This window comes from Littorina saxatilis, linkage group LG1 (genome assembly GCF_037325665.1).
Source record: "Littorina saxatilis isolate snail1 linkage group LG1, US_GU_Lsax_2.0, whole genome shotgun sequence".
Taxonomy (NCBI): domain Eukaryota; kingdom Metazoa; phylum Mollusca; class Gastropoda; order Littorinimorpha; family Littorinidae; genus Littorina; species Littorina saxatilis.
The window spans coordinates 101,147,228-101,168,967 of NC_090245.1; the positions used below are offsets into that span (position 1 = coordinate 101,147,228).

At 42.4% G+C, this 21,740-nt stretch overlaps 1 protein-coding gene across 3 annotated transcripts in view; it reads left to right on the forward strand.

The window, feature by feature from the left end:
* LOC138947480 (phospholipid-transporting ATPase ID-like) overlaps nucleotides 1-21,740 on the forward strand; it is an 87,555-nt gene that overhangs the window by 40,748 nt on the left and 25,067 nt on the right. For 2 of the 3 annotated variants that reach the window (XM_070318972.1, XM_070318958.1), the window contains exons 6-14: nucleotides 1,412-1,510; nucleotides 5,519-5,653; nucleotides 7,805-7,875; nucleotides 8,653-8,735; nucleotides 9,588-9,835; nucleotides 10,273-10,484; nucleotides 11,151-11,313; nucleotides 14,791-14,880; nucleotides 16,985-17,150. In XM_070318972.1, coding sequence (XP_070175073.1) covers nucleotides 1,412-1,510; nucleotides 5,519-5,653; nucleotides 7,805-7,875; nucleotides 8,653-8,735; nucleotides 9,588-9,835; nucleotides 10,273-10,484; nucleotides 11,151-11,313; nucleotides 14,791-14,880; nucleotides 16,985-17,150 — 1,267 coding nt within the window. The remainder of the gene's footprint in view (nucleotides 1-1,411; nucleotides 1,511-5,518; nucleotides 5,654-7,804; nucleotides 7,876-8,652; nucleotides 8,736-9,587; nucleotides 9,836-10,272; nucleotides 10,485-11,150; nucleotides 11,314-14,790; nucleotides 14,881-16,984; nucleotides 17,151-21,740) is intronic. The other variant, XM_070318963.1, reaches the window with a different exon arrangement.

Here is a 21,740-nt window from a genome sequence, read left to right on the forward strand (position 1 = left end):
TTCTTTTGGTAGAAGTAATGTACCAAATAGTGAACTTATGCTTGACAAGTTCAACCTAGCAGAGACCAGATTAGACGTGGATATTTTTCCAACTTTTCTAGAGCTAACATTAACAGTCCCAAATTAGTGTTTCAGTAGATTGGAAATGTTTTTCCGTTATTGAAAGGAAAGTAGAAAAGCTAATATGATTCATTAACTTTTTTTTCTGACAGAATTTTTCAAGTGGAACTTTAAGCTAGCTTATGAAACATTGATGAGGGCAACAAAGGAAGAAAGCGAACAGTGCTCAGACCACTCTAAATTTTCAGGGAATGAATTAACGTTTACTGCTGAAACAGATTAACAGTGTGAACCGGTTACCAGCAACAACATTGATTATGGTAAGGCCAAAAAAAAATAGTCTGTTTACGGTAACATAGGCCCAAAAAATAGGGTCGGTAGGTCAGGAATTCATTTTTTTTCTTCAAAAAACACACATATTTTTAAGTTATTTTGCCAAAAAAAACAAAAGTTTTTTTGGTTTTTTTTTCCCCCAAATGCCAAAAAAAAAGTCTAGGGTCGCGCGAAAAAAATAGGGTCGGTCGGGTTACCGTAAACAGACCTTTTTTTTTGGGGGGGGCCTAAAGTGTAGAATAAAATCCAATGCCTAGCCACCCCACCCCTGTCACACAAGAGAGCTTGGTTGCATCAAAGGAAAGCACAAGATGATGTTTCATTTCTCAACAAGTCTTTGCGGTGTTAATATGTCTATGAAACCTGATGGTTGCTGAGCACACTTCTGTATAACCCACATTTTTGCTGACAACAACAGTTTTGATCACTTTGTCTGACAGATAAACCTGTGGAGGCAGATCGACACTATTTCTTTTTCTTCTGTGTGATATACTGTTCTTTTGTTTGTATTAATATGACTCCAAAGAGAAGATTCCAGACTGTTACCTTGAGGCACAGACTCTCCAGGGGATATGATTTTGAGTCCTGGGAATGTAGCAGCCTTTCCCCTATGGTTTCATTTCCAAATATCAGCTCAGATTATTTTTATTTTTATTTTATCTGAGTGCTGTTTAAAAAAAATCCATTTTGGACATTCATTTTCCCACTTCTTGTATTTTGTTTGTTTGAATGTAACACTCTGAAATTGAGAAATTCACAGATAAACATGATTTTGACAATAAGAGAAAAAAGAGCTATTTGTCAATACAGCAACAAATGCAGGAGTGGACTTGAATGAATGTCAGAAAGGGATAGTGCAGTGCTAATTCTTTCTTTCTGTTCAATACCCTCTGCTGTTTCCCTTGCTGTCATTTTGATTTTGTCTTGCTGTTCTTCTATCTGCGGTCTGTCTGTCCTGTCAATTCCTTGGTGCTGATTGGCTGGTTAATCTGGGTGTGCGCTGGCGGGGTGTCTTCAGTTGATGCCAGTTATCTCCTCCTTGACTCCCCTCACCACCATTATCCCACTGGTGGCAGTGCTTCTCGTTACCGCGGCAAAGGATGCGGTCGACGACATTGTAAGTCTGCCAAGGCTTGTGGCAAAAAGAACAGTCTCTGTGCACGACCTCAAGTGGTTTTTCATGCCCACCAGCAGATAAGATGAAGCCAAAAGTATTTTAGCTTTCGATTGCAACTGAAATATTCCTCAGTAATTGTTGCAGATGTTTTGTTTTTTTTAATCTTCAAACGAGACTGTTGAAGTTGCTGAGATTTTAATATAGATTTTATTTTAATTTTTTTTCTACTGTTTTTGAAACTGTTAAACAGTTTTTTTTAGTTTAATGATTATGCTCACAGCCCCACAGTACTTCATCAATATTTCATAAGTAATCTATCAATCTTTTAATCGTAGCAAATTTTTGCTTATTTTCACATTTCTGCACATGCTACTAACTTAGTATTGGTACTTCTGTGGAAAGCTTGGAAAACCGTGTACAGTTCCGCACAGAGACTGCCATTTTGCTGAAGCACTTGCACACAGAGGTAACAATGTCTCCATGACGATGCCTTCCTGTGTTCACGTTCTGTATATAGATTTCTGTTGAAGTAGACGAGAGTGCGAAAAGAAATTAGGCCTCCCAAGGTGTGCCATGCATGCCCACACGTAACTTGAAAGAGGAAATGAGTGTTTGCCTCAGCATAGGTACTCCTTAATTATTCACGCACTAATAATTGCTGACCACAATTAATACACCAGCAGTGCCCTTTTGGTGCATAATGCAGTGGCATTTCTTGAGAGAGATTGGCTCTGTTTTCCTTTATTTAATTTTCACCTGGAACCATGGCCCTGACATGGTGTCATGTTTCCTGTTGTCTGTATTGTGTGGTGTCGATGTGACCTTCCAATTGTCAGCATGCTTTTTCCATTGGCTGTGTAGACAGTTAGTGAAACATGCGATTGTTTAAGTTAGGCCATAAGTGCCGAGTACGAATCCCTACTGTTTATTATTTTATTTTTTGGTTTGTTTTGTAATATCTTAAACGATGCTTAGTATAAGGCTCACATCTGGAGTGGACAACATTAAAGACAAAAAACACCATAGATAATAGGTGTGAATTTATGAGAAATTGCTGTGTGGTTTGACCTAAGCAGTATTGGGATGTGCCAGATTGTTATCCTGTTTTTCGTTTTTATCTTAAGGTGGCAGGTTAGGGATGGTTAACACCCAATTTAGGACTAATATTTTGCACTAACCTTTTCGGCTTCATCATATGAAATTGTAGACTTGAGACGAAGACTAATAATGTCCTGCCAGATGTTTTTCTCCTTTTTTTCCCTCCAATTTTCCTTTTCCTCACAACATCCAAAAATGTAGTTCATTCGGAAAAGAGGAATTTTAGGATGATTAAAAATAGAGTATCATATAACAAATGTACGGTGAAAGATTGCAATTTTGATCACACATAAAAACCTAGTGTATGTATTCTGCATAATGATTTTTAAAACCTGCTCTCAAGATCTGATGCACTTAGATATATGCATCATTTTAACAATTTTTGTTTTGTTTTTTTGAATGCGAGGAGGTTTGTCAACCATATTATTAACTCTTGTAGTGGACTTGCATAGAAAACACACAAGATCAATACTCCTGGATGGGAGAAGTCTTTTTCTCAGGTAACGAAAACAAAACAATACACACAAAATAGAAAAAAGTGAGAGAGAAAAAAAGGCGGGAAAAGCAACGAAGGAAAAAAGAGGAGGCTCAGTTTTTGCACTCCAATGTTAATGCACTTTGTACTGGCGGGTTAAACAATATTGTGCGGGATGGATCACGATTTCTGCGGTTATTGATTACAGCCACTTGCTTCACAGGTTTAAAATCGATGCTCCCTTTTCAAGAACAAAAGACGGGCTCTCGACTGTATCGAAACTAGAAATGTGCAAGTCACATGCGTGTAACTGAGACAATCAGCAATGACGAAAGAGAATCAGCAGATCAGTACCTGATGAATTACTTGTGCTATTGTCATCACTATTTCTGCCTCATACAAGATCAGCAAAGCTGAAAGATGAAGATCTATTGAAATTGCGCTATTGTCATCGCCTTGAGCCTCGGATACTAGATCAGCAAAGTTAAATTAAGATAACAGTTTCTTTACTTTTATTTCAGTCATTGTCTATGTATGGGGGGGGGGGGGGGGGGGGGGGGGGAGGGGGGCAATTTGGGCTAAACGTGTTTTTGTAAACTTCCATCTGAATGAATTATATCCTCTGCAGTTTATTTACCTTTCTCCTAGTTGCCATTAAAGAAAAAGCTTGAAAAATTGAAGTCTATCTTCAGTTTAAAAAGATGTGATGTCATTTTTGTGTTTGTTTCTTCTGTTTTAAGTCAAATTGAGTTACACATAGTGGTTCTTGACATTAATTTCAGAGGTATTTGATATGCTTTACCCTGAATGAACTTACAGTGAAGGCAGAGCCAATCTTTCCAAGATGAAATTAGTTTAGTTATTTAGTTGGTTATTTAGTTATGTATTTGTAAAATTGGCTAAATACTTTATCTATATTTCATTAGGTATAGTTTATTATGTGTGCCATTTACATCAGAAGCACCTATTGTGTGGATTTTTCTCAATTTCACCTTAAAAGTGGGTGCTGTGCCCTTTATAACGAAGCGCCTTATAGTCCCGGAAGTACGGTTATTATAATGTTATTAGTTCAATGGATCTTCATATGCCAAATGGGTTATTTGTAGTATCATTACACAATATTTTAGCATCTGGGATTCCTGGTATATTAATATCATATAATTATGTGATGGTCAACAGGAATTTATAGAATTAGAAAGTTGGGTTTCATTTTGTTTCACTAACATTTTGATTACGCTGTATGAAGGTAGAAACAATTATTTTCTTCTTGTTCACCTAAACCTCCCTTATACAAATTGTATATTCTTTGAGTCGTCACTGAACTTATTTTAAGGATTATGGGACGTGTTTTTGACGAAACTTGTCGTAACATTATAGGAATAATATTGCTGAAAAAGTCTTTTCAAAAGAGATTGATAAAATAACGCATCATTAGAACTCAGTTGCTTTACCCATATATATCCATGTATTCCTATGAAATTTTTTTATGTGGCAAATTGCTTCTATCTGTAATTAGTGTGAATAGATCGATATATTGCCTGTATCAAAATTAAACTTCCCTGTGTTTTGCTTTAAATGTTCACTTAAAGGGATTAGAAGAAACTGTAGGTGTCTGCTTTGGCGTTGAATATGGATTGCATTAATACTCGATTTAATGTGAAAATGAAAAAAGTATGTGCTGTTTGTTTTTGTGGCTAATAAGAGTTACGACACAAAGAAATAAAGTATTTAGGAATTAGGTACATGCAGAGTCTAATAAAACTGGGCAAAGTACTAGTAAAACTACTTTCAACTTCATGAGTGTAATAGTATACTTACTTTCTTTCTGTCAATTTTTTCTACTGATTTAATACTTATGGGATGGTTTGTAGTTTCCACTTGAAAACCTTCACCTTATCCCGCTATATTTTGGTAAAGGATTTTTTCCTGTCTGATCCCTTTTATTTTGCTTCATGGTTAGAACATTGGTTTACTTGTGTATACAGTAGTAGAATAATTAAGCATTAACTTTGTCCTTTTCGGTATTTTCCTATTTCTGTCTACCAGGACATGTTTGTACTAATGTTTAAGAAACTTTGCTCTCTCTTTAAATTTTTAAAGTTTGTTGTTGTGGTTAGTTTCTTTTTTTTTTAATAAAAGATCAGTCTTAAACTTTTAATACTCTTAAGTTTCAAAGTTTTGTTATTTGATAGGATTAGCCTTGCATAAGCTTTCAGAATAAAAGTAAACTGAAGAAACATTTTTTCTCTGTGATGGTTCTCTGTATGTTTCTAAAGAAAGATTTTTTCCCCCCATCAACAGTTGAGGTAGTCATAAAATATGTACTGCTTTTATTGAAACTATTCACTTGGATTATATTTTAGTTACTTTGTAAAAACAAAAAAAGTGTTGAATTTCTTACGTTCTATGTGTGACACAAGCTTCTGTCATTGTAGCAACGACATCGGAGTGATGCTCAAGTAAACAACCGTACATCGATGGTTTTGCGTAACGGAGAGATAGTGGAAGAACGCTGGCACAAGGTTTCCGTGGGGGACATCATCAGGCTGAAAAACAATGACTTTGTGGCGGTAAGTATTTATTTTATTTTATTTTATTTTTCTAAATTTGTGTGTGTGTGGGGATCAGCTTTTTTCTGAGATATAAGGACTCGCATAGGGAAATATCAAACTTTACTACCTGAATTTTTTGTTTTGTTTAATGTGGCGGTAAGTATTTACGGCATCTGCTAAGGTGTTTTTTCAGGTTAATTTGCATTGTCTTCGTATGCAACAGGTCTGAAGAAAAAAGTTTGCTCACTGAATAAATTTTGTTTTGTTTTGTAGGGTTTCAAATTCGAGCAATTTCTGCTCTTCTTGGTTAAATTTACATTGCACTCACTCAGTGAGGATGGAATAATGTGAGAAACACAAGACTCAAACATTTTAATGTCCTTTTAAAAACAAGGAAAATTGCCTTGAAGTGTCTGAGGCAGTTTAAAACATAAAATACATCTAATTCACTTACAGTTCACAATTGCACTAAAAACATCAAGACTTTCTGAGAAATCCTTCACTGAACCAGACGCAGCACGCCCGCTCGCTCTCACACACACACACACACATGCACATGCGCACAAACGCACACATGCACATACACACATACACACACGCACACACACACACACACACACACACAAAGACACACACACACACACGGGCTCATCCTTGATTGAAATTGAAACTATCAAAAATACCTGAATATCATTTCTGGGTAAATGATTATATTCAATACCACAAATCAGTCTTCCAGGTATGTACAGGTGGTTAGAGCAGTTTTCCAATTGAACATAGATCCAAAAATCAACTGGATGCCTAATGCTGCATTCTGTGCAGAGTGGGAGTTTTTTAATTATTATTTTTGTTATTTGCAGAATCAATTTATGTTATGTGCCTTCAAGTAGAAGAAAACAATTCAGGGCACAAAAACACTGAGTGTGAACCGATTAAAATAACACAGCTTGTTGTAACAATAAACCAACAGTCAACACTAATGAGAACGTATAGAAGTTCTTCAAAAGAACTCCATGAAGCCTGAGTCAGTTGAAATTTAACACCTCTAAACTGAAGCCATTGATTGATTTTTTTTATGATTGCACAAGCAACAGCTGTGGCAGTCTCTTGAATACATGTGAACTATCAAGAAGCGATATAGACATTAGAAGCAGTCATGGTTTTTGTCTCCAGAATATATGTTGTCTCCTTATGTTTTCTGATAAGTAATCACTGATATGTCAGAAAATGAATTACCTGAATCCGACATGTATATTGACTTAGTAGGGGGGAGGGGGGGGGGGCGGGGGGACGGGGGGATAGGGAGAGTATAAAGGAGAAGAGAGAAAGAGGAGTAGGCTAGAGAATGTAAGTTTATTTTGAGACAGAAAATCTCCTCAAAAAGCCGCGTATGGCTGCCTAAATGGCAGGATAAAAGCAGTCATACATGTAAAAATCCTCTCATGCAAAAAGACGAGTGAACGTGGGAGTTTCAGCCCATGAAAGCAGGAGAAGAAGAAGATACAGAAATCCATATGGGGGCTTAGTTGTCTCTCCTTATCTGGCTTCTTGTTTACATTCTGCTTATGCAATATGTGTAACTGAGTACTGGCATAAGAAATTCAGAGTTTAATAACCTAGCTAAAATTTATTTCCCGGAGTCGCCTTTGTGCAAACTTTTCTTGGTGTCCGAACATTGCGGTGTGTACACGTGTGCAGGAACAAGACACCAAGCTCACAGTAAAAGCCCCTGCAGAGCTGGAACTACATGAACGCATGCATGCATGCACACAAATATTTTTTTAGTTTTTTTAAAATAAATCAAATAAAAAAAATATTGACGAGTGTGGCTCCATCACTCCATGCTATCCCCAAGAACTGCAGTCCAAATTTCTGTGAGAAAATCCCTGAAGTGCAATAAGTACGTACGCCAAAGAAAAGAGTGCTAATTCTTGAAAAAAAATTCTAAAAACAGATAGGCTGCCAATGTTCCAAAATTCAAAATTAAAAAAAACCAAGAATGGTAGGTAATTGGAACGTTTATTATTGACAAAACCAAACTTTACATTTACAGTACGACGACTCAAAGGTCTTTGAAGTGGACAGACAGACAGACAGACAGACAGACACATGAAACAGATGATGAACTTATCTCTAGATTATTTTGTACTAATTGTTGTGTTGTTGCAGGCTGACCTCATGGTGCTGTCCACCAGTGAGCCCCACAGTCTCTGCTACATTGAAACAGCTGAGCTGGATGGGTAAGATAGCACACTTGTTAACTTGTGCACAAAGTTTGTGCGTTAGCTGCTTGTTAGTATGTGTGTACGTGAGTCAGAGTCTGTTTTCTAAGTCGGATTTCTAATTCTGTTGATGGGTAAGATAGCACACTTGTTTACTTGTGCACAAAGTTTGTGTGTTAGCTGCTTGTTAGTATGTGTGTGCGTGAGTCAGAGTCTATTTTCCAAGTCAGATTTCTGAGTCTGTTGATGGGTACGATAGCACGCTTGTTTACTTGTGCACAAACTTTGTGTGTAAGCTGCTTGTTAGTATGTGTGTACGTGAGTCAGAGTCTGTTTTCTAAGTCGGATTTCTAATTCTGTTGATGGGTAAGATAGCACACTTGTTTACTTGTGCACAAAGTTTGTGTGTTAGCTGCTTGTTAGTATGTGTGTGCGTGAGTCAGAGTCTGTTTTCTAAGTCGGATTTCTAATTCTGTTGATGGGTAAGATAGCACACTTGTTAACTTGTGCACAAACTTTGTGTGTAAGCTGCATTTTAGTATGTGTGTTCGTGAGTCAGAGTCGGTTTTCCAAGTCAGATTTCTGAGTCTGTTGATGGGTACGATAGCACGCTTGTTTACTTGTGCACAAAGTTTGTGTGTTAGCTGCTTATGTTAGTATGTGTGTGCGTGAGTCAGAGTCTTTTGTAAGTTGGATTTCTGAGTCTGTTTTTTGTTTTGTTTTTTCGAACTCTGTTATTCTAAGTCTGTTTTCCAAGTTGTCCAAGTCCAGTAATACTTGTCCATCTGTTACCAGGGAGACCAACCTGAAGGTCCGGCAGGCGTTAGAAGTCACATCAGATCTGTCTAATGACCATGCAAAGATGGCTGCTTTTGATGGTAAGTACACCCAACACCTTGGATTATACTTGCCTTCTCTTCAGAACTAGCATTCAAACACAAAAGTTGTATTTTCTTGAGAAGTCTGAAAGCATGTCACATAGCACTGATTCCCAATGACTGCAGACCGTTATGTGGCAGTGAAGCTGAAAACGTGTCATATTTCTTGAATCTATTGAGAAGTCTGTGTATCTATAATTGTGACTTAGAAGACTGACCAACATTTTAAATTGACTGACCAACATTTTAAATTAAATTATTTTGAAAAGATCTATCATTCATGACGGGCACAGTGACGTAGTGGATAAGACATCGGTCTCCTAATCGGAGGGTCGTGAGTTCAAATCCCGGCCTTGGCCGTCTGGTGGGTTAAGGGTGGAGATTTTTCCAATCTCCCAGGTCAACTTATGTGCAGACCTGCTAGTGCCTTATCCACTTTCGTGTGTACATGCAAGCACAAGACCAAGTGCGCACGGAAAAGATCCTGTAACCCATGTCCGAGTTCAGTGGGTTATAGACGCACGAAAACATCCAGCATGCTTCCCCCGAAATCGTCGTGTGCTTTCTGAATGGTGGGGTAAAAACGGTCAATGCATACACGTAAACATTCACTCGTGCAAAAAAACATGAGTGAACGTGGGAGTTTCAGCCCATGAACGAAGAAGAAGAAGAAGAAGATCTGTCATTCTATGCTGAATCATTCCAATGACTTGTTTTGTGTTCATGTTTGAAACTGTATGTAACCTAGCCTGCATTATTGATGTGGTGTTTGTATAACACCAATCAATTTGCTCAATGAAATTCACGATGTATGAAAAATTTCAACGTCATTTTGTCTTTTCCTCCCATTAGCGGAGATAATCAGCGAACCCCCCAACAACCGTCTGTCCAAGTTCGACGGCAAGATGCAGTTGAAAGAACAGACGTACTCGCTGGATAATGAGAAGATTCTGCTGCGTGGCTGTGTGTTGCGGAACACAGAATGGTGTTTCGGGGTCGTTATCTTCGCAGGCCGAGACACCAAGCTGATGATGAACAGCGGAAAAACGAAGTTCAAGCGCACCAGCATAGACAGATTCATGAACAAATTGATTATTGGTGTAAGTGTTTTCTTCATCACGCAGCAAGGATTTTAGCTTCATGGACATAAAATGTTTCTAACTTAATGTGTTCTGTTTGTCTGTCGTATGTTGATACGTTTGCAAATGATATCCAGTTTTAAGTACATTCGTGCATGGGTCTTTTATATTTCAAAAATGAAAACTGATGACTTTTATGATATGTTAGAAAACAATCAGATGGACTGACAACCAACCAACCAAATAAACCCTAATCCAGGTGGATACATTTTGTTTCTGCTCACACCATGCGTGATCTGTACGGTGGCGTGTAGGAAGCGTGTTTTAAAAGCAGTTTGTATTTAAACAGAATTATTATATATTATATCCATGAAGTGTTAAATAAAACACTGTTTAAACCAAACAGAATTCCTTTGTATGATCCATTGCTTAAATTGGTTGGTTTTGATTTGTTCCAGATTTTTATGTTTCTGGTCACAATGTGCCTGATCTGTACGGTGGCGTGCGGCGTGTGGGAAGCGGTGACGGGCCACGACTTTCAGGTGTTCCTCCCCTGGGAATACTTCATCCCCGAGGCTAAGGGCAGCGGTTCCACGACCATCGCCTTGCTCGTCTTTCTGTCCTACATTATCATCCTCAACACTGTAGTGCCTATCTCACTCTATGTGAGGTGAGTCTGGGGAGGTGGTCACGTGTGTGTGGGCCAGTCTTAAAGGGAGGTGGTGCTGGTGGGATAGGGTGGAGGGGGGTGTTGTGTGTGTGTGTGTATGTGTGTGTGTGTGTGTGTGTGTGTGTGTGTGTGTGTGTGTGTGTGTTGCCTTGCATGAGGTTGAACCCAGTGACTGTGTGCGTCCGGCTGGCTTGAAGTGCTTGAGAATTCGAATCAACATGAAAATAATTATGTACTGCCTAAGGTATTTGTGTTTGCAATGATGGGAAAGTAATTTTGAGGATTTTAGGAGAAGAGGGGGATAGATGAGGTACTGCACAGTTTGAACCAAAGGGCCTCAAGTTTGACTTGAAGTGAACGGTCATAAGACATAAGATTCTGTATTCCCCATAAGATAGGATCTTTAGTTTTCATCCAAATGAGACAATTACATACACAGTGCGTCACAGATGACGCCTTGCGACCAACCTTGGCATGGGAAGGAAAACGGCCGCCGGGGCCACACCTTCTCAGCTTTATAGATGGCTGCTCTAGATAACCGAATTCTCAGTGCTGGGAAGGTGTGGGGCGCATTCCAGATTTGATGACGTTACGTGAAAACAAAGGGTTATGCCTTGAAAATTGTTGCTTGACTGTCAGTAAGACTTCTTGTATGATTTGTTTCAGTGTTGAAATAATCCGTCTTGCACATAGCTTGTGGATCAACTGGGATATGAAGATGTACTATGACAAAAAGGACACGCCTGCCAAGGCACGAACCACAACCCTCAACGAGGAGCTGGGACAGATAGAGTACATCTTCTCTGATAAAACAGGCACTCTTACACAGGTATGTATCTTGGGCTGTATGCAGTACACAGTCAAGAGAAAACCAGTGCCTGGCCTGTCTAAAAAACCCTCCGCGTGAGGGATTTTGCAGCAAGCGAGAGTGAAGATAAAGAGGGAACAATTTTCTCTGCGCGCAAGCCAGCAAGCAGGATGTCTCAGGACTGTACATCTCTGATTAGCCAGGCACTCTTTGTGTGTGCGTGTGCATGCGTGTGTGTGTGTGTGTGTGTGTCACTAGTGTGTGTGTGTGTGTGCTGAGTGGCTGCTTAGGAATTTCAGATGTATTTTAGTGCAACTCTCAATTCTTAGTAAGTGTGATATGTTTTATTTTTTTAACATTTTTGTTTAGTCCAATTCTTAATTCTTAGTAAAGGTGATCATTACATTTAGTCAAGTTTTGACTAAATGTTTTAACATAGAGGGGGGAATCGAGACGAGGGTCGTGGTGTATGTGTGTGTGTGTGTGTCTGTGTCTGTGTGTCTGTGTGTGTGTGTGTAGAGCGTTTCAGACTAAACTACTGGGCCGATCTTTATGAAATTTGACATGAGAGTTCCTGGGTATGATATCCCCGGACGTTTTTTTCTTTTTTTCGATAAATACCTTTGATGACGTCATATCCGGCTTTTTGTAAAAGTTGAGGCGGCACTGTCACACCCTCATTTTTCAATTAAATTGATTGAAATTTTGGCAAATCAATCTTCGACGAAGGCCGGGGTTTGGTATTGCATTTCAGCTTGGTGGCTTAAAAACTAATGAGTGAGTTTGGTCATTAAAAATCGGAAACTTGTAATTAAAATTATTTTTTTATCAAACGATCCAAAAACAATTTCATCTTATTCTCCATCATTTTTTGATTCCAAAAACATATACATATGTTATACTGTTCAAAAAAAGAAACGCATAGTTGCTACTTGCCAAATTTGTTTTATTTTTCGAAAAAATTAACAGAAAATCCAATATTTAGATTATTTGTTTGAAATTTGGTATGGACACAGTTGAATGCACACACAGTTCATTTGCATCTTCAAATCAATCAGTCAATCAATACGATTGGGTGCCGAGGCTGTCAAGTCAGTAGGGGGTGTGACTGCCTTGAGCAGCAACAACTGCCCGGCACCTTCTGGGCATGGGCTGGATATCTTGCTGTGGGATGGTGTCCCACTCCTCCTGAAGTGCCTGCAATAGATCGCGGTGATTTGCCGGCGCTTCTTCTCGCCTGCGCACACGTCTGTCCAATTCATCCCAGAGGTGTTCTATCGGGTTCATGTCTGGCGACATGGATGGCCAGGGAAGCACCTGGACATGGTGGTCGGTGAGGAACTGGGTGGTGAGTCGTGCTGTGTGCGGGCGAGCGTTGTCCTGCTGGAATATGGCATCCTGGTCAGCCAGAAGAGGAAGGGCGTGTGGGCGCAGAATTTCCTCCACGTATCGCTGGGCAGTTATGCGCCCTTGGACGTGCACCAGGGTGCTCCTTCCAGCGGTATTGATCGCCCCCCACACCATGACGCCTCCACCACCATGAACGGGTGCCTCATCCACACAGTTGGGCGCGTAACGTTCGTTTACTCTCCGGTAGACCCTCCTCCGACCATCATGTCGCTGGAGCAGGAAGTAGGACTCGTCGCTGAACCACACGTGTCTCCAGTGATTCCGGACGGTCCAGCGAAGGTGCTGGTTGCCCCACTGCACTCGGTTCTGGCGATGGCGGCGGGTGAGGACAGCTCCTCTGTGAGGTCTGCGAGCTCTCAAACCAGCTTCATGCAGGCGGTTCCGCACGGTCTGGTCCGATAATCGGTGTGGCCCGGGGAGAGCCTAACAGAAGATGAGGCCGACAGGAAACGATTCCGGAGGTGGCGGAGCCGTATGAAGCGGTCGTGAGCAGCAGTTGTCGCCCTTGGTCTTCCCGCTCGTGGCAAGTCAGCAACGGAGCCAGTGGCTTGAAACCTGACCCACAGTCTACTGATGGTGCCCTGGGACACGTGGAAGTGCCTGGCGATTGCACTTTGACTTTGGCCTGCTTGTAAACGACCCAATGCAATTTGGCGGTCTTCTCTGCTCAATCGGGCCATCTTTCGTCGCTGAATTGTCGTCTGATTTCTTTGTGGCGAACAATCCGCTTTTATGGGTTTTGGAAGACATGGTGAGAGCTCAATATTCCCCGAGTTTCACGACATTACACTGAAGCATGACGAGTGGTCATGCCAAATGAGCAATTTTGACATTGTAGCCACTGATAACGCATGCGTCACGTGCAGAGCTCACTTGTGGCAATGGACGAAAGGTCGACGACCAGATAAACATTTTCTGCAGTTTGGTGGATATCCTTGTAGCCATATAACTAAATTAACCAAATATTACAAGCTATGCGTTTCTTTTTTTGAACAGTATATATTTGGATTAAAAACAATCTCTGAAAATGAAAAATATAAAAATTATGATCAAAATTAAATTTCCGAAATCGATTCAAAAACTATTTCATCTTATTCCTTGTCGGTTCCTGATTCCAAAAACATATAGATATGATATGTTTGGATTAAAAACACGCTCAGAAAGTTAAAACGAAGAGAGGTACAGTAAAGCGTGCTATGAAGCACAGCGCAACCGCTGCCGCGCCAAACAGGCTCGTCACTTTCACTGCCTTTTGCACTAGCGGCGGACTACGTTCAGTTTCATTCTGTGAGTTCCACAGCTTGACTAAATGTAGTAATTTCGCCTTACGCGACTTGTTTTATGTTTTATAACCGCCCGACAGTGCATGGCAGGGGAATACCGCTATGAGTCACCGGGCTATGGGCTGTTAGAGGCGCCCATCCCAGTGGCGGGAAATGCCCGGGCTATAGGAGATAGCACACTAACCGGGCTATGCCACATAGAGGTATAAGCTTGATGGTATAAAGTTTTTTACTGAGTTATTAGCATGGTATGCAAAGTTAAATGGAACTGGTAAGTACTTGTAGAAAGAGAGATTAAAGGCATATGTACTCGATGACTATACACGCTAATTGCTTTACCAACTGCTGGAGACATGCTAAATTAAGTTCCCTGCAAAATATTGTGGTCTAGGACCCCTTCAATGTTGAGATATGTTAATTTTCATTTTGATCTGGATCGTCCTATTTATAGATTTGGCAACACATGTAACGTTGATGCAAGGGAGCTAACACCGCGGCTTTGTTGACATCCTCACTTTTTCAGAGGCTAGAACAAGCTGTAATGCATGTATTATGGTCCGCGCATGGTGACATATCGTCATTATATGGTCTTATGGTGCGTTTGACATCGATTATGGGCAAACTACACTTTGTAAACACGGGAGCGCGTACATATGCCTTTAATAAAAATCTCTACATTTTCCTGGTTTTTATAAGGACAGTAACATTTTTAGTCTTTCAGTCTTCAGTCTGTTCCTGAGCTCCACCTTTTAGAGAGACAATTCCATGGTAATTTTGTGATCCTCATTCATTGTTTTCTCTGCAGAATATAATGAGCTTCAACAAATGTTCCATCAATGGCAAGTCCTATGGTGACCCAGTAGACAGGGAAGGGAATCCTCAAGATGTCAATGAGGTATGTATTTTTGTTCTCACATGTACTTGTGCCTGCATGTCCGTACTTACTATCTGATTGTGTCTTGGTCTTGAGTGCTTCACACACGTTTTCAGTCTGTGGTGACTGCCAAGGCGTGTACGTGGAGTACAATTGTGCATGACTGATGTATGTATGTATGTATGTGCACATGTTTGTGTTAACCTCTCGTGCAACTCTTGTGTACATGTTGTTTGCAAAGTGGGCTGATTTGTGTTTTGTGCTTTCATGGGTATTTAGTTTGTTTGTTAAGTACACATAAGAAAACCTTTTGACTAATGAGATGAAATGACATCACACACCAGGACATGAGCAAGCCTGAGAGAGACATGGCAAGCGCAAGGTCAGAAAGTTTTTCTACAAGTGTGGATGGAAAACAACTGCTGCAGCTCCCAAATGAAAGCACTTTGTCTTTGCCTGTGAAAGAACCTAACGTTGACTGCCTTGCTCCTAGACGGCTTACGGTTCATTCCTCCTCGCCAGTACTGGACAGTCCACAGAGAAAAGTTCCGCCAGAAGAAGCCAAGAGACGAAATTCCCTTCCAGCAAAGAACATTGACAACAACGTCGGCCAACCTGAAGCTCCACCTCCACCTTCCATATTGAGACAGTCCTTCTCGCACAACCTAGCACGCCGCCTGGTGAACGGTCCCAATGTAGTTCACCCTCATTTTCATCCCAGCACGCCAGACAAAGTCTTAAAACGCTCCGGCTGGGATGACAATCCTATGATCTGTGACTCAGAGATGTACGGCCAGACCTTTGGGTGTACAGAGCAACGAAAGTGTTCTATTTATCGAAGGGGCTCTGCATACCCTGTTAACCTGAGCACCTCCGTCAAATTTCACCTCGCCTGGAAACGCATGTTCCGCAGCAAAATTCACCTGGTGTGTCAACTTGTTGTTTCGTGTTGCTGGTTAAGCGCTTGTTTACTGCCCCCAAGTGTTTCAAGGAAATTTGAAGTTTTCTGGCTTCCTTTTCTGCATGAGTTTGTGTTACATGCCTTCTTTCAGACCTGTGCATTGCAGTACTGGTTTCTACGCAAGTTGGATTCGGGTGGGTTTTGTCATTCTGGTTTGTTCTCAGTTGTTGAGACGTGTTCATTGCTGGTCTGACTCCCTCACAAGTTGAATTTGAGCGATTGTGTCAGTAGTTTTGTTCTTATTTAAAATGTTACATCTCGACATAGTCATGGAATGTTGGCGTAACTTGTTCCAATGACAGCTTTTCAGGACAGCCAAAACTGATTATTTGTATTATGAAATAGTGTTTATTTTTGTACCTGGTTGGGTAAAACAATGTTAAATCAGGATGTCAATCGTATTTGAGAGAAGATTTCTCATGGAGAATGTTTTACTTAGTCTAAAGCACAAGAACATCAAAATCGCAGAGTTACGCCAAAATTCCATGACAACGTCAATCTCTTGTTTTCTTTTTGACTTCAAGCATGTTTGGTTTTTGTCAGTTTGCTTATTGCTTGGTTGATTGGTTGGTTGAAAGATGATACATTGCACTGTCATCGAGTTAAGTGATTGGTTGATTGGTTGGTTGAAAGATGATACATTGCACTGTCATCGAGTTAAGTGATTGGAGATTAGATTGTTCACTAATTAAACAGAGTAATATATTACATAACATTTGACAATACAGCAGTGGAGGTCTCCAATATTTTCCTTTCTCTGCTACTTCTCTGCAGGGTTTCTTTGTCATTTAAACATTCAGTAGTACCCTCAAAATGTTGACAGCTATGTCTGTTCCAGTTACTTGAATGTAACGTCATGCAGAACTGATTTAACATTACCGGTAGTGTCATCTCTTCTTCCTATTCCAGCGGCAGTGTTCAGCGAGAATGGATTTAATAAAAAGTAAAGTTTTATGCGAGTTTTCTTTTTTTTCGATTGGTAGGAATAATATTACCTGGTCTCTACGATGACTTAAGTATTCCAGAATGGAAAAAAGCTAACACTCAACCACATGATATGGATTTTTTTTCAACAGTAACCTGTTCTCATTTTTGTAAAGGGCACTGGAATGTCAGCAAAAGTTATTCATGTTGCTAACATTTTGTTATTTTTTTCCGTTGCAGAATACACCCAAAGTGGACTTTTCTGGAAACCCGTACGCTGAGAAAAATTTTGAGTTTTATGACCAGGAGCTGCTGAATGTAGTAGAGCAAGGGGAACAACAGGTGCACGCATTTTTCAGAACGCTAGCCTTGTGTCACACTGTCATGCCAGAAGTCCATGAAGATGGTAAGTTGCAAGAGGGAGGAATTTTTTGTTTGTTTGTTTGCTTGCTTTGTGTGTGTTTTTGTTTTTTGTTTATTTTGTTTATTTACATTAAACAGACAGAAATACAGACAAACAGACAGAAATACAGACAAACAGACAGAAAAACAGACAGAAATGCAGACAAACAGACAGAAATACAGACAAACAGACAGGAATGCAGACAAACAGACAGAAATACAGACAAACAGGCACGCATGCATGTAGACAGGCACGCAGGGAGTCACGCACTCGGACACACACACACAGACACACAGACACACACACACAGACACACACACACACACAGACACACACACACACACAGACACACACACACAGACACACACATGCGCGCATCTCTACACTCATAGAGGACACTTGGAGCTGATGTAGAGATGTTCAGAAAAGGGGAGCTGCACAGCAAAAAGGTTGTAAATTGAAGAGAAAAAGAAAGTCAGGATTGTACAGTCGAACCTGCCCTAGCGACCACCTCTGGAGAACGACCACCTGTCCAAAGCGACCACCCCAAAGGGTCCCCGGCAGGCTTTTTCTATCTATAACTCACCTCTCCATAATGACCACCTGTCCAAAGCGACCACCCCAAAGGGTCCCCGGCAGGCTTTTTCTCTCTATAATTCACCTCTCCATAATGACCACCTGTCCACCACCACATGGCCCATTCCTTAACGTGGTGTGGTGGTTTGCGTGTCTCGGTGACCCTAAGAGCTATGCCAGCGGGAGTGTAAACTCCTGGCAGGGCTTCCCAAGCTGGACAGGCCGAAGGGTAGAGGCCAGACTAATATGGACCAACCTTGTGCTCACAGGGCAGGTCCTTGGGCCATGAGCTAAGGGTGAGGTAACCCTGACAGAAACCTCGAGTGCTGAAGACGTATGTGTTGGGCCGCACGGCGCACTCCAACAAACCACAACACTACGCATCAACTGCCATTATGACACTTGGAAACAGAATTGACAGTAATGGTGCTCGCCCTGTGAGGATCCACCAGGCAGGTGCAGCGCCGGGCTCCGCGCCTCAAAGGAGTCCACCCTCAGCTACTGGAGGTCCCTTCATCTCGTCTTGTGGAGCCAGGGGACGAGAAAGGAAAGCGACTGGCCGGAAAAACAGCAGAGCCAAGGACAACCCCACTATTAACATCATGCATTGGAATGCAGAGGGGGTATCCAATAAGAAGGAAGAATTAGAGCACTTCCTCTATGAAAACAGCGTCAACATCTGCTGCATTCAGGAAACACACCTGCAAGAAGGGAAGCCCTTTAAGATCCGAGGGTACCAGGTGTTCAGGAGTGACCGACAAGGGAGGAAGAAAGGAGGAGTGATGACTCTGGTCAGGAACAACATAAATGCCAGTGAAACCAACAGATACATGGAAGAAGCAGAGTACATAGAAGTCAAGATAACGACCAATGACAGCAAGATGAACATCGTCAACTACTACTGCCCCAACGACAAGATGCTGTCGCTTGACACAATCCAGGTCCCTGACAGCGGCTTCCTCATCGCTGGAGACTTTAACAGCCAGTCCCAGAGTTGGGGATATAAAACACTAGACAGGCGAGGAGAAGACATTGAATCTTGGCAGGACGACAACCACCTGATCCTTGTCAACGACCCCACAGATCCATCTACCTTCTACTCGCGCCGCTGGCACTCAACAACAACACCAGACCTGGCATTGTGCACGGATGACATCCACAAAAACATCTCAAGAAAAGTGGATGAACAGCTGGGTGGAAGCGACCATCGCCCAGTTCTCCTTACCATCAGTAGAGACTCAGCATCTGAGCATCCACAACACCCGAGATGGAACTACAAAAAGGCAAAGTGGGGACTGTTCAACATACGAACAAATGAGCTGACCAGAGCCATAGAAACAGAGGGGAGAAACATCAACAACGTGATAAAGGAGTTCAATGCTAGCATAATCCAGGCAGCCAAGGACAGCATCCCACGTGGAGTGAGGAAGGACTACATCCCATACTGGTCCGATGAGCTGCAGAAGACGCACGATGCACTCACAAGAATGAGAGAAGAGGCAGAGACGAACCCTAGCCAGGAGAACAACATCAAACTCCAAGAAAGCAAAGCAAAACATCTGAAGACAAAGCTAGAGTGCAAGAGAAGAGGCTGGAGAGAAAAGACGGCAGGGCTCAATATGGAAAAAGACACAACAAAGCTCTGGAAACTTACAAGAGCACTGAATGAAGAGGGCAACAAGGGACAGAAGATCACCCTGGAGGAGGAAGGAAGAACACTCACCGGAAAAGCCGCTGCCAATGCTTTCGCCCAAGCATATCGGGGAGAAAGCGACACCACCATACCCTTGCCTCTACAAAAGGAAGTCAGAACAGAAATTAGAGAAAGAACAGAAAGAAACGTCCAGGATGCCATGCAACAAAACATCACTATGGCCGAGCTGAAGAATGCCATCAAGAAGCTCAAAAAGAAGAAGTCTCCAGGTCCAGACAACATTACGAATGAGATGTTGCAACACATAGGCAACTCGGCCCTCCAGAAACTACTGGGCATCTTCAACCTCAGCTGGAGACAGGGACAGGTACCTCAGTGCTGGAAGGAAGCCAGGATGATCCCAGTTTTAAAGAAAGGGAAAAACAAGACCAAAACCCTGAGCTACCGACCCATCAGCCTGACAAGCTGCGTATGCAAAACCATGGAGCGCATTGTCAACCAGCGCCTGCAGCTGTACCTGGAATCAGAAAGCATCATCGTCCCAGAACAAGCCGGCTTCCGACAGCACAGAAGTACGGAGGACCAGACAACACACCTTAGCCAGGTCATAGAGGATGCTTACCAGGCCCAGAAGGTCACCCTGGCCACTTTCATTGACCTGCAGAAGGCCTTCGACAAGGTCTGGAAAGATGGACTCCTTGTGAAGCTCCTACGTTCCGGCGTCAAAGGCAACATGTACCAGTGGACCAAGTCGTACCTGCACAACCGAAAGGCCAGAGTGCTGGTGGACGGTCACTGTGGCCGAAAGGTGCTACTACGCCAAGGAGTTCCACAGGGAGGAGTACTCTCCCCCACGCTATTCATACTCTTCATTAACGACCTGGTACCAGAGTTGCCCAAGGGAGTCCAAGCGGCACTGTATGCTGATGACCTTGTTCTCTGGTGCTCGGAAGAGTATGCAACCACAGCAACCTACAGGATGCAACTTGCCCTAGAAAAGGTTGCAGCGTGGGCGGAAGACTGGTGTGTGACCATCAACAGGGAGAAGACCACTGCCACTCTCTTCACACTCTCTGCCAAAGCGACACCTGGCAAACTGACCTTGGGTGACACACCCCTGAAATTTGAAGACCAGCAAACATACCTGGGGGTCACCTATGACAAGCGCATGACCTGGAAACAACACATCATGAATGCAGAGGGAAAGGCCAGGAGAAAACTAAACATCATGCGGAAGCTGGCAGGATCACACTGGGGTGCAAACGAGAAGATCTTGAAATCAGTCTACCAGGGGACTGTACGACCGCACCTTGAGTACGGATCAAGCTCTTGGGCAACAGCAGCCAAGACACACCAGCAGGCCCTAGACAAAGTACAGAACCAAGCGCTGAGAATCATCACGGGCGCAATGAAATCAACACCCATACAGAAGATGGAACAGGTGACTGGCATTCCTCCACTGAGCAAAAGGCGAGACTGCAAAACAATGGTACAAGCCACCAAGTACCAGTGCACTCATGACCATCCAATGAGTGACAGACTCAAGAAGATGTCCTCAGGCAGGCTGAAAAGATCAAGCTTCGCTCTTGAGGCAAGGGCTTTGCAGAAGAAACATCAGACAGAGATGCCAGAGCTAGTGGAGCCACCATCTTTCTCCCTTGATGCCCCACCCTGGGAAGACAGACAAGGAAACCTGGACATACAGACCCGTGTCCCCTACCTCACAACAAAGGACGAGCAGAGCAATGTGACGAAAAAAGCCCTGACTCTTGCCATGCTTGAAGAAAGGTACCCCCAAGAAGCATGGATACGGGTGTATACTGATGGGTCAGCCACAGAGGCCGTCAAAAATGGAGGAGCGGGGGTGTATGTCCAGTACCCCAGTGGAGAGAGGCAAGCAGAGGCTATACCAACAGGCCTCCACTGTACAAACTACAGAGCTGAGGTACAGGCACTGATCCATGCAGCATACACCATCAACGACAGAGTCAACCATGACAACCAGGTGGTCTTCCTGACTGACGCTCTGTCAGTACTACAAGCAATGACCAGTAGCAAACTGCCTCAGCTGGAACACGCTCTACACAACATCAAGAGCCTGAGGACAGTACTGCAATGGATCCCCTCCCACTGTGGTGTACAAGGAAACGAAGAGGCGGACAGGATGGCAAAGCTGGGTGCAGAAGATGAGCAAGAGAACAACCCTGTGAGCCTGACAGAGATGAAGACCATCATTAAGTCTCTGCACAGGACGCCCCAGCCACAGGACAGCTACCACCTGCTATCCAGACCACAGCAGGTGGTCATCTTCCGCCTGAGAACGGGACACAACAGACTTAACCAGCATCTCCACAAGAAGCTGC